General features: G+C 54.4%; 1 protein-coding gene and 1 long non-coding RNA gene across 9 annotated transcripts; one reads left to right on the forward strand and one right to left on the reverse strand.

Moving 5' to 3' along the window:
• Positions 1-95: 95 nt before the first annotated feature.
• Positions 96-11,764, forward strand: RASSF1 (Ras association domain family member 1). Of its 8 annotated transcripts, none has more exons than XM_055276275.2 (6): positions 96-397; positions 3,266-3,372; positions 9,407-9,511; positions 9,705-10,002; positions 10,112-10,227; positions 10,834-11,764. In XM_055276275.2, exons 1-6 carry the CDS (start codon positions 148-150, stop codon positions 10,978-10,980), a joined length of 1,023 nt encoding a protein of 340 aa, XP_055132250.1. In that variant the 5' UTR covers positions 96-147; the 3' UTR covers positions 10,981-11,764. The 8 variants fall into 8 exon arrangements, with proteins under 8 accessions (XP_055132250.1, XP_055132260.1, XP_063492534.1 ...); XM_055276285.2 differs by having other exon boundaries at positions 110-397; positions 3,254-3,372; XM_063636464.1 differs by having other exon boundaries at positions 110-397; positions 9,867-10,002.
• Positions 7,743-8,698, reverse strand: LOC134736218 (uncharacterized). The gene is made up of 2 exons (XR_010120098.1): positions 8,538-8,698; positions 7,743-8,230 (listed from the first exon to the last, which is right to left on the reverse strand). It is a non-coding gene; the product is annotated as an uncharacterized lncRNA (long non-coding RNA).
• Positions 11,765-12,755: the final 991 nt, after the last annotated feature.

Consider the following 12,755-nt stretch of genomic DNA (forward strand, 5'->3'; position numbering starts at 1 on the left):
ATTTCCATTGCGCGGCTCTCCTCAGCTCCTTCCCGCCGCCCAGCCTGGATCCTGGGGGCGGCGCTGAAGTTGGGGCCCGCCCTGTGGCCCCGCCCGGCTCGCGCTTGCTAGCGCCCAAAGCCAGCGAAGCACCGGCCCGATCGGGCCATGTCGGGGGAGCCTGAGCTCATTGAGCTGCGGGAGCTGGCACCCGCTGGGCGCGCTGGGCAGGGCCGCACCCGGCTGGAGCGTGCCAACGCGCTGCGCATCGCGCGGGGCACCGCGTGCAACCCCACACGGCAGCTGGTCCCGGGCCGTGGCCACCGCTTCCAGCCCGCGGGGCCCGCCACGCACACGTGGTGCGACCTCTGTGGCGACTTCATCTGGGGCGTCGTGCGCAAAGGCCTGCAGTGCGCGCGTGAGTAGCGGCCCCGCGCGCCTACCAGAGCGGAAGGGGCAGCCAAGGGGCAGCGCCGTCGCCGCGGGTCAAGTCGCGGCAGAGGGGGTCGGCGGGGACAGCTCCCGAGGACTAGGTCCGTTACTTTCGCCCCATCGCTGAAGAGTGCGCGAAAATGGTTTATCGCTTGTCGCACTCCACTCGTATCTGGGGCACAGATGAGCAGAGGTGGCTGCTTATATGTAAAAATACGCTGATTTCAAGTTTCTTATCTTTAAAATGCCTCGGCCCTTCTTGAGAAAGGGTTTGTGCCTACTGTCACCGGAGTCCATCTTCCCAGGCTTGCCTCTTCTCAAACATTCATGACCCCCTCCAGAACCTTTGGGGTGAAGGGAAGTTAACACCTATGGGAAGGAGCCTGGAAAAAATTAGAACCTTGGGTGGGCCCCCTGCAAGCAGGAGTTTTGTTGAGTCTTTATTTAGCAAACACTCTTTTCTGACCCAGTGAATCAGATGCTAAAATATGCAATGCAGCCACACACCCAGCAGTCCTTCTGCACCCCTGGGAATCGCCAGCAAGCAAAGGTTGCTCTCCGCTGGGTAGACACCAGCTAGAATCACCAGGGTGATTTTACATCCAGGGGCGCTTTTACAGCCCTCCCCACCCTCTAGCCTGGATCCCACCCCAGACCTGTTGAATCAACTGCTGGGAGTGGACCCTAGGCATCAGTAAATTTTAAAAACTCCCCAAATTATTGTAACATGGAGTCTGGGTTGAGCATCACTGCTCTGGCCCATTTAGGAACTTGTGGATGGATGGTGTCCCAGGTCTGTGTGTGCATGGAGACCCTCTCATCCAGTACAAGAGGACATCACCAATTCAGCTGGGGGCAGCACAAAGTTGTGACAGAATACAAAGAATGAACAAGGGGCCTAGCATGGTGGCTCACGCCTGTAATCCCAGCACTTTGGAAGGCCGAGGCGGGTGGATCACCTGAGGTCAGGAGTTCAAGATCAGCCTGGCCAACATGGCGAAACACCGTCTCTACTAAAAAATAAAAAAAAAGTTAGCCAGGCGTGGTGGCGGGTGCCTGTAATCCCAGCTACTCGGGAGGCTGAGGTGGGAGAATTGCTTGAACCCAGGAGGCGGAGGTTGCAGTGAGCCGAGATCGTACCACTGCCCTCCAGCCTTGGCGACAGAGTATGAGACTCTGTCTCAAAAAAAAAAAAAAAAAGAACAAGGCTGGGACATTGCAGCGTTCTCTTTTTTTTTTTTTTTTTTTTTTTTTTTTTTTTTTTGAGACAGAGTCTCGCTCTGTCGCCCAGGCTGGAGTGCAGTGGCGCGATCTTGGCTCACTGCAAGCTCTGCCTCCCGGGTTCACGCCATTCTCCTGCCTCAGCCTCCGGAGTAGCTGGGACTACAGGCGCCTGCCACCGCGCCCGGCTAATTTTTTGTATTTTTAGTAGAGACGGGGTTTCACCGTGGTCTCGATCTCCTGACCTCGTGATCCACCCGCCTCGGCCTCCCAAAGTGCTGGGATCACAGGCGTGAGCCACCGCGCCCGGCCCCTGCAGCGTTCTCAAAGAGAAATAAAGTAGCCATGGACATAAGAAGCAGGATGATTTGGGCATGTTTATCAGAGGTAGAGACAAGAGAGGAATCAAAGATAAGTTTGGGTTTTTGTCTCCAGTAACTGGGAGCATAGTGGCCATTTTTGCTGCAAAGAGGAAGCTGGGCAAGTGTAGCAGTGAGGCGGAAGAAAAGGGAATTAAATTTTGGCCATGTTCACTTTTAGACATTCTAGTGAAGGTACTGGCACGGAGGATCTAGTCTGAGGGTTTAGGTCAGTGTTTCAGCCGTGGATCTGGGGCAGATGAGTGTAGACAGACCAGGCCAGTGATCAGGACTGAGCCCACACTTCATCGTGAGATATGGAAATTGAGTCAGAATCTGCAAAGGAGCTAAGCAGGAGCTGCAGGGGGGTAGGAGGAAAACTGGGAGAGTGTAGCCCCTGGGAGTCAAAGGGAGCAAGCTTCAAATGATGCTGAGGGGGTGAGAATGGAGAATGGAACACTGGATTCGATTTGGCAGTACACAGATCGCTGAGGACCCTGTCCCGGGCAGTTTCCTGGAGGGAGAGGCAAGCCTGGCTGGAGTGGGTAGAGGGGAGAGTGAAGGCGAAGGATTAGAGTGTATAGAGACCAGTGTCTTGGTCTGAGGGGAGTACAGACAGGTGACAACCAGAGGGCAGACGTAGGTTAAGGGTGTTTAGTTTTTCCTTCAAGTAAATGGGCAGATGTATTCCATATAAGTTCCCAATGAAGGGCCGGGGGCGGTGGCTCACGCCTGTAGTCCCAGCACTTTGGGAGGCCGAGGCGGGTGGATCACCTGAGATCAGGAGTTTGAGACCAGCCTGGCTAACATGGTGAAACCCCGTCTCTACTAAAAATACAAAAATTAGCTGGGCGTGGTGGCGGGCGCCTGTAATCCTAGGTACTCAGGAGGCTGAGGCAGAAGAATCGTTTGAACCCAGGAGGCGGAGGTTGCAGTGAGCCAAAATCGCGCCATTGCACTCCAGCCTGGGTGACAAAAGCAAGACGCCGTTTTTTGTTGTTTTTTGAATTGCCGATGATGAAAGGGGAAGTTTTGCGCTAGGCGATAGAGATCCAACTGTTGAGCAGGCTTCTGCCTGTGGCCTTCCGGCCGGTTTCCAGACGCCCAGGGTGGCCAACTTTAGAGTCCGCGTAGCAGTGTGAGGTAACCCACTGAGATAGGTCGGGCCTGCGGAGCCTGGCGGGCAACGGCCCTCTCCCTGGAGCTTCCTTTCAATCTCCGGGACATTTCCCCGACCTGGGGCTCCTCCGCCTCACGGCCTGGCCTCTCTGCAGATTGCAAGTTCACCTGCCACTACCGCTGCCGCGCGCTCGTCTGCCTGGACTGTTGCGGGCCCCGGGACCCGGGCTGGGAACCCGCGGTGGAGCGGGACACGAACGTGGTGAGCGCGGGGCCGAGGGCGTATGGGAAGGGCGAGGACGGGCAGGCCACAGCGCAGGCATTCTCGAGAGCTGCCTGGGTGCCGCGCGCAAGGAGGGTTCTAATTGCCGATTTCCCGACGGCACAGAGAGGCTAATTCTGCGTGGGGGCTGGGAGGGGAGCCTGGATTGCCGGCTCCGCAAGGACTCCACCGGCTGCAGGCGGACCCGAGCCCAGGAGGATACAGGCTCCGCACACGCGCACTTCCCGCACCTTCCGGCCCTCGCCTCCGGCCAGAGGCCACTCTTGTGCGCTTGCGCGGACGCTGGCACCCGCCCCCGTTCCCTGTGGTAGGTGGGGTCTGTGAGTGGAGCTGCCGGAGCGATGAGGTCATTCCTGGGGACGAAGCGTGCGTGTCCCCGCCCCGGCGTTCCTCCCCCAATGAGACAAGAGCTAGATCCCGGCGATCTACGTTTCTGTCTTAACGGTTGCGGCGCGGCTCTCGCCCGGGCGCACGCGCACACTGACACGCGTACACGCACGCACGCGACCGGGGCGGTGGTTGGCGGCTACGGACGCGCGGGACTGGGGGACGGACGGGTACGGCTATGGGCGAGGCGGAGACGCCTTCTTTCGAAATGACCTGGAGCAGCACGACGAGCAGTGGCTACTGCAGCCAAGAGGACTCGGACTCGGAGCTCGAGCAGTACTTCACCGCGCGAACCTCGCTAGCGCGCAGGCCGCGCCGGGACCAGGTGGGAGCCAGGGGGTGCCGGCGGGGGGCGAGGGGCGGTCGCTGGAGCTCCGCCCTCCCCGGTCAGTTGCCGCGTCCTGGGTCGTTGGGCAGCCCTACCCTCCCGGCTACGTGGCTCCCCGCGGGTCCTGGCCGGGGGCCTGCCCGTGGAACCGTGTGTAAGACCCCGATTCCACCGCCTAGATGCTGGGTGCCGGGGGCCCCCTTGGTTTCTGTCACAGACAGGTTGAACAGGGAAAAAGCAGCAGTGTGGCTTGTGGTAGACCTGAGCCGAGCATTATCCAGCTATGACTAAAGCCGACCGAGCAGTCTGGACTAGCACCTGGATTTCCGCGTTCGGATGCTCCTGCTCCCTCCTTGGGGAGACTAGGGGAGGATGTGGAGAGGGAGGAGTCCTCGCCAGGAATTGAGAAGTATGTTTAGGAAAACTGAGAGGCAGAGAGAGATCCTGCTCCTCCATCTACACTCCTGTATGGAGCCAGCTGAGCCCTCACCTCTTCCCTGTTCTGGCCTGTCACCAGCTGCTGGAATGTGGAAGATTCTGATCCTTTCCTCTAGGGTGGATCTGGAGATAGATTTGGGAATGGATAGGAAAGAAGTCTTGTTTTGGACCATAAGCATTCAGGAGCACTTTATCCACAAGAAGGGGGAAGGCTAGATTATAAAATGCCTAAAGAGGTGGAAAGAGATCCAGGTTACTAACCCAGGACTGTAAGGTGTCTCGGAACCTCCTAGGTATCCCCATTATCAGAGAACTCTGTGCCAGATGCCATTGGTGTGGCCACCAGGCTCAGAGAACCAGGCCCAGGCACCAGGAAAAAGAAACAGGGACTGTGAAGCTCAGTATGCCTGGCAGCAATGGGGCAGAAATCCTTATTTAAGTAAAGAAAGTGGAGTTGTGAGTGATGCTTCAGATAAAATTTTACAAAATTCCTTACAAAAGGGGTGGTGCTCAGCACCCCAAAATCTTAGCCCAGAGCTTGGGTGCAAGGGTTGAGTGTAGACTCCTGGGCTTGTCTTCATGTCAGGCAGTCCTGAGCCATTTTCCACTGTGGAAAGGTGGGAAAATCACAAGACACTAACCAATTGAAAAGGAGGGCTAGCCACGGAGGTGCACACCTGTAATCCCAGCTACTTGGGAGGGTGAGGCAGGAGGATCACTTGAACCTGGGAGGCAGAGGTTGCAGTGAGCCAAGATCGTGCCACTGCACTCCAGCCTGAGTGACAGAGTGAGACTCTGTCTCAAAAATAGAAAAGGAAGCCAAGTGCGGTGGCTCACACCTCTAATGCCAATGCTTTGGGAGGCCAAGACAGGTGGATCATTTGCAGTCAGGAATTCGAGGCCAGCCTGGCCAACATGGTGAAACCCTGTCTCTACTAAACATACAAAAATTAGCTGAGCATGGTGGTCTGTGCCTGTAGTCCCAGCTACTTGGGAGACTGAATCACTTCAACCGGGAGGCAGAGGTTGCAGTGAGCCAAGATCGTGCCACTGCACTCCAACCTGGGTGACAGTGTAAGACTCTGTCTCAAAAAAAGAAAGAAGGCTGAGCTTGGTCACTCATGCCTGTAATCTCAGCATTTTGGGAGGCCAAGGCAGGCGGATCACTTGAAGCCAAAAGTTCGAGACCAGCCAGGCCAACATAGCAAAACCCCGTCTCTACTGAAAATACAAAAAAATTAGCTGGCCATGGTGGTGTGTGCCTGTAATCCCAGCTACTGGGGAGGCTGAGGCAGGAGAATCACTTGAACCCATAAGACAGAGGTTGCAGTGAGTGGAGACTGAGTCACTGCACTCCAGCCTGGATGAGAGAGCAAGACTCTGTCTCAAAAAAAAAAAAAAAAAAAAAAAAGAAAGGAGTCTGAGAAGTCCCAAGTTATATGTAAAATAAAACCATCAGTTTTAGGCCGGGCGCAGTGGCTCACACCTTTAATCCCAGCACTTTGGGAAGCTGAGGCGGGTGGATCACAAGGTCAGGAGTTCAAGACCAGCCTGGCCAAAATGGTGAAACCCCGTCTCAACTAAAAATACAAAAAGTTAGCCAGTTGTGGTGGCAGGCACCTGTAATCCCAGCTACTTGGGAGGCTGAAGCAGAGAATTGCTTGAACCCAGGAGGCAGAGATTGCAATGAGCCAAGATCGCACCACTGCACTCCAGCCTGGATGACAGAGCGAGGCTCCGTCTCAAAAAAAAAACCATCAGTTTTTATGGACAGTGGTAGAGTGGAGAGTGGGTCCCTATGGTGCAGAAGGGAAATTCCATGGTCCTGCTGTGCATCTGACTGGGATGGCTGTTGAAATCCTCTTCCAGCAGGCAGCTTTGGAAACAGAAAAAGAAACTTCCTCCTTTAGAATCCTGGAAGGGCTGTGCAGTGCCTCTAGTCCAAGTCTGTTGTTTTCTGAGTGAAGATGGGGAGGTTCATCTCCAGAAGGGAAGGGGCTGGAAATGAGGTCACTGCATCCCAGCCCAGGGCTCCTGGGTCATCCAGGAAGGGAAGAAGGAGCAAGCTTTCTCATTGTTAGGTAGGAGCTCAGAGCCCTCACAAGAACAAGTTAGCACCATCCCTGTGCCCTCCCTGTTCTGCAAACAAAATGATCTTCCTTCTTGCCTTGGCACTAGAGTCTGTCTGGCATTTCTCCTGCCCCTATTACTCCTCCCATCTGGGTACTTCTTCCCGTTGGTGTACTGAACAAACACATCCACTGCTTTATTCACAGCCTCCAGCCTTCATTTTCCAGGGCCCACACCATTTGTTTTTACTAACCCGACAAGGTTGCCACTGTCCCCAGTAAGGTTTGTGCTAGGGTTTTCACCCCAATGCTCTTCTCCATCCAGGAGACCTTTGGATACTTGGGGAAGAAAATGAGCTTAAGTTCTCACCCCTCCCTCTTTATCTTTTTCCTGAAAGGCCCTGGCCCTAGTTCTAAGCCCCACATCCTTCCTTGCTGGCTGCAGAATAGCAGCGGGTTCTGGGTGAGGAGCATTCTGCTAAAAGGCTCCACCCTGCTCCATCATCTGTCCTCTCCATTTGTCCCCATCAGATGGTTTAAGCGCTTAAGGGGACTCCAGGGCAGAATCAGGGAAAACCCTGGCTCTCCTGGGCTGGGCACAAGATCATTCTACAGGAAACCTTGTGGGAATTCTTCTGGGACAAAATATTGGTCAGTGCTGAGCTCAGCTGTGTCTGTGACACTCCCATTCTAACTAGGGCCTATCTGACGTCAACAGGAAGGCTGATGCAATGGGGCCAAGGGAGTCTGGGAGAAGAAAGTCAGTTCAGAGCCCTGGCTGCCCTGTCCCACACTCCACCCTTCTGGCAAGAATCCAGTCCCTAGATGAGGTGGGGAGTGAGTGGTAGAGTTAAAAATGTTTGGGTCGGGTACGATCGTTCACGCCTGTAATCCCAGCACTTTGGGAGGTGAAGGCAGGCGGATCCCTTGAGGTCAGGAGTTCAAGACCAACCTGGCCAACGTGGTGAAATCCCATCTCTACTAAAAATACAAAAATTAGCCGGATGTTGTCGTGGCACGCGCCTGTAGTCCCAGCTACTTGGGAGGCTGAGGCAGGAGAATCGCTTGAACCCAGGAGGCAGAGCTTGCAGTGAGCCAAGATCCAGCCACTGTGCTCCAGCCTGGGCGACAGAGTAAGGCTTTGTCTCAAAAAAAAAAAATCTTTGGGCCAAATCTCCAGACAGCACAGGCAGGTGCAGAAACCCACCAGGAAGCTGCCTGTGTACCTCTGGCAGATTGGAGCCTGGCCTAAAGCTGCCTTTTATGCAGCTTGGGTCAAGGTTAAACATCATGTCACAGTGACTTTTCTCACTATGTATGAGACGTGGAGAACTGGCTCCAAGTACTACTCTGTCCACTGGTGGCTGGACTACTGATGTGCATCACTCTCCACTCCTCTCACCCTGCAATGGGTCATGGCCCTGTGCTGGGGCAGAGGAGAAAAATGGGCTGCCTTCTCCAGGACAAACCCTTACTGCAACTCAGCTAGGGTGCTGTGATCAGAATGTGCAATTGAGGTGTGATTTTACTGAATTTTTTTTTTTTTTTTTGAGACCGAGTTTCGCTCTTGTTGCCCAGGCTGAAGTGCAATGGCGCGATCTCAGTTCACTGCAACCTCCACCTCTCGAGTTCAAGCAATTCTTTTTTTTTTTTTTTTTTTTTTGAGACAGAGTCTCACTCTGTCGCCCAGGCTGGAGTGCAATGGCGCTATCTCGGCTCACTGCAAGCTCCGCCTCCCGGGTTCACGCCATTCTCCTGCCTCAGCCTCTCCGAGTAGCTGGGACTACAGGCGCCCGCCACCACGCCCGGCTAATTTTTTGTATTTTTAGTAGAGACGGGGTTTCACCATGGTCTCGATCTCCTGACCTCGTGATCCGCCCGCCTCGGCCTCCCAAAGGGCTGGGATTACAAGCGTGAGCCACCGCGCCCGGCCGAGTTCAAGCAATTCTCTTGCCTCAGCCTCCTAAGTAGCTGGGATTACAGGCATGTGCCACCACGCCTGGCTGATTTTGTATTTTTAGTAGAGACGGGGTTTCTCTATGTTGGTCAGGCTGGTCTTGAACTCCCAACCTCAGGTGATCCACCCGCCTCAGCCTCCCAAAGTGCTGGAATTACAGGCGTGAGCCAACGTGCCCAGCCTGTTTTTGTTTTTTGTTTTTTGAAGCAGGGTCTCACTCAGTTACCCAGGCTGGAGTGCAGTGACACGATAATAGCTCACTGTAGCTGCAATCTCCCGGGCTCAAACGATCCTCCCACCTCAGCCTCCTGAACAGTTGGGACTACAGGCACACCACCACACCTGGCTAATTTTTTTTTCTTTTTTTAGTAGAGATGAGGCCTTGCTATGTTGCCCAAGCTGGTCTCAAACTCCTGAGGATCAAGTAATCCTCCTACCTTAGCCTCCCAAAATGCTGGGATTGCAGATGTGAGCCACCACACCCAGCCTGATTTTACTTTAAATGAGAGTCCCTCTTCAGAGTCCCTCAGCTGTTCCTGGCCCCTGGCCATGCGCCTTCAGTTGCCCCTGCTTCTGTGGTATCCTTAAGGCTACATTCAGTGCTGAGGCCCTAGGCAGGCAGCAGAGAGAAGCCGAATGATTCTATCTTTCCCTTATCCACCCATAGCATGCAGAACCAGGAGCAGTGGTGGGTTTAGGTTGGGCACCAGCTATGTATATGTACATCAGGGACAGGGGGCCAAAGGCAGTTTCCAAGGACTGCCCCAGAGGCCATTTTTCAGAGAAGCCCTGGGTTCCTCAAGGGCCCTGTGTCCATGCTGGCCCATCTTGCAGGACGAGCCTGTGGAGTGGGAGACACCTGACCTTTCTCAAGCTGAGATTGAGCAGAAGATCAAGGAGTACAATGCCCAGATCAACAGCAACCTCTTCATGAGCTTGGTGAGTTGACTGCTCAGGAAGGGGGTGTGGGGAGGAGCAGGTACCCAGCTATGTGCCTGATACTCAGAGGGTCACAACTGAGGTTATCTTGGGTGGGTGCAAGCAGTAATTTGTGCATACCCAGCCTAGCCCCAAGTAGACTGACATCTCACCTGGAACCTACTATCAAGGTTTGGTTTCTCTATTTCTTTAGAACAAGGACGGTTCTTACACAGGCTTCATCAAGGTTCAGCTGAAGCTGGTGCGCCCTGTCTCTGTGCCCTCCAGCAAGAAGCCACCCTCCTTGCAGGATGCCCGGCGGGGCCCAGGACGGGGCACAAGTGTCAGGCGCCGCACTTCCTTTTACCTGCCCAAGGATGCTGTCAAGCACCTGCATGTGCTGTCACGCACAAAGGCACGTGAAGTCATTGAGGCTCTGCTGCGAAAGTTCTTGGTGGTGGATGACCCCCGCAAGTTTGCACTCTTTGAGCGGGCTGAGCGTCACGGCCAAGGTGGGCTTCCCACCCCACCCTGCCCTATGTGAGGGTATATACGCATGCACCTGTGCATGCGGGGGCTGAGCAGCTGGCCCTGTCTCTGATCATTACTTCCCCTTCACAGTGTACTTGCGGAAGCTGTTGGATGATGAGCAGCCCCTGCGGCTGCGGCTCCTGGCAGGGCCCAGTGACAAGGCCCTGAGCTTCGTCCTGAAGGAAAATGACTCTGGGGAGGTGAACGTGAGTACATAGTTCTTAGTTTCTTGGTTATCAGTAGACAAGACTGATGGGCTGTAGCTACAGTAAGGCTTGGAGGAGGAATTGTGCTGGAGGACAAGCTCTGCAAAACAGTTCCAGGAGTGTATAGGCATTGTAACTAAAGCAAAGGCTTCCAGACCACTCATGCCAAAGCCTAGGGTTGTCCCAAGAAGCCAGGAAGAATTGTCTTGGTGCTTTGATCTTTCCTGGTGTGGAAAATCTTCTGGAGATGCAGGAGTCCATCTAATGACATGAGGAGGCCCCCTTCAGACTTTTTACCTGGAAGCTTTCTCGCTCCAAGGTATTAGGCCTGTGGAGTGGAATTAGATTCAGAATATGCCTGACCTGTCCACAGGTAATTGGGGAACATCTGATTTGGTTGCCTCAGTAAGGTGACCGTTTTGTAGGGCCCATCTTCCGTACAAACTGCTGTCAGGGATTCTACCAGAGATCATTCAGCCGAGAGCCTGACATCCGAAAGCCTAGTCCTAGCTTGTGTGAACATGAGGTGCTAGTCTTCTCTGGGGAGGGTCTGCTGGCTTGGCCATCCCTTCTGCAGCCTGTATACTCCCCTTTCACCCCTTGCAGTGGGACGCCTTCAGCATGCCTGAACTACATAACTTCCTGCGTATCCTGCAGCGGGAGGAGGAGGAGCACCTCCGCCAGATCCTGCAGAAGTACTCCTATTGCCGCCAGAAGATCCAAGAGGCCCTGCACGCCTGCCCCCTTGGGTGACCTCTTGTACCCCCAGGTGGAAGGCAGAGAGCAGGCAGCGCCAAGTGCGTGCCGTGTGAGTGTGACAGGGCCAGTGGGGCCTGTGGAATGAGTGTGCATGGAGGCCCTCCTCTGCTGGGAGAATGAGCCCAGAGAACAGCAAAGGAGCTTGCCCCGTGTCCACCTGTGGGTGTAGCCGGGTATGGCTCTGCACCCCTCTGCCCTCATTACTGGGCCTTGGTGGGCCAGGGCTGCCCTGAGAAGCTGCTCCAGGCCTGCAGCAAGAGTGGAGCAGACAGAAGTCTCCTCAATTTGTGTCTCAGAAGTGAGAATCTTGGAGATCCTACAAACAGAACAGGGTCATGTTTGCAGGGGTGAGGGCCCTCATCTATGGGGAAAGGTTTTGGACCTTGAATGTGGTCTCAGGATATCCTTATCAGAGCTAAGACTGGGTGCTCCAAATAAGGCAGGCATTGAGGAAGAGTCTTGGTTTCTCTCTACAGTGCCAACTCCTCACATACCCTGAGGTCAGGGAGTGCTGGCTCACAGTACAGCATGTGCCTTAATGCCTCATATGAGGAGGATGTCCCTGGGCCAGGGTCTGTGTGAATGTGGGCACTGGCCCAGGTTCATGCCTTATTTGCTAATCAAAGCCAGGGTCTCAGGTATTTTTCATGAAGTGCGTGAATGTATGTAATGTGTGGTGGCCTCAGCTGAATGCCTCCTGTGGGGAAAGGGGTTGGGGTGACAGTCATTATCAGGGCCTGGGGCCTGAGAGAATTGGCTGAATAAAGATTTAAAGATCCTTCTGCTGTTAGAATGTTTTATACATATAAAGTTTTTGTAGAGACGTGAGTCTCCCTGTGTTGCCCAGGATCCTCCCAACTTGGCCTCCCAAAGTGTTGGGATTACAGGTGTGAGCCACCCCGCCCAGCCTGGACTCTTTATTATAGGCGCAGAGCTGCAGTTGCCCCTCATGGTGCCAGAAGTTGCCAACGGTGATGGACAGGCTCACAGGTGTCTTGCAAAGTCACCATGGACCAATTTGTGAAGAAGATGTAGTATGCATATATACTCGATCATCACTCAGCTCCCTGGGGCTCAGGTTGTGGTGGAGACAAAAATGGACTGCAGTTAGAACTTAGGGAAACTGGCTGGGCATGGTGGCTCACACCTGTAATCCCAACACTTTGGGTGGGCTAGGTGGGCAGATCGCTTGAGGCCAGGAGTTCGAGGCCAGCCTGGCCAGCATGGTGAAACCCCATCTCTACCAAAAATACAAAAAAAAAATGTAGCTGGGCGTGGTGGCAGGCGCTTGTAGTCCCAGCTACTCAGAAGGCTGAGGCAGGAGAATCGCTTGAACCTGGCAGGCGGAGGTTGCAGTGAGTGGAGATGACACCACTGCACTCCGATAGAGCAAGACTCCATCTCAAAAAAAAAAAAAGGCCGGGCGCAGTGGCTCAGGCCTGTAATCCCAGCACTTTGGGAGGCCAAGGTGGGTGGATCACCTGAGGTCGGGGGTTCAAGACCACCTGACCAACATGGTGAAACCCCATCTCTACTAGAAATACAAAAAAATTAGCCGGGCATGGTGGTGGATGCCTGTAATCCCAGCTACTCGGGAGGCTGAGTCAGGAGAATCGCTTGAACCCTGGAGGCAGAGGCTGCAGTGAGCCGAGATCGTGCCACTGCACATTATCCTGGGCGACGAGCGAAACTCCATCTCAAAAAAAAAAAAAAAACATGAGAAACCATCCCTTCAACACACACACACCACGCTCTGGGAGGTGTGGCAT

Source organism: Symphalangus syndactylus, chromosome 1 (assembly GCF_028878055.3).
Source record: "Symphalangus syndactylus isolate Jambi chromosome 1, NHGRI_mSymSyn1-v2.1_pri, whole genome shotgun sequence".
Taxonomy (NCBI): Eukaryota; Metazoa; Chordata; class Mammalia; order Primates; family Hylobatidae; genus Symphalangus; species Symphalangus syndactylus.

Coding starts and splice junctions, on each gene's coding strand:
- RASSF1 (XM_055276285.2), top strand. CDS start 148: ATGTCGGGGGAGCCTGAGCTCATTGAGCTGCGGGAGCTGGCACCCGCT. Junction 9,512..9,704: donor GCAACCTCTTCATGAGCTTG/GTGAGTTGACTG, acceptor CTATTTCTTTAG/AACAAGGACGGTTCTTACAC. Junction 10,228..10,833: donor ATGACTCTGGGGAGGTGAAC/GTGAGTACATAG, acceptor CACCCCTTGCAG/TGGGACGCCTTCAGCATGCC.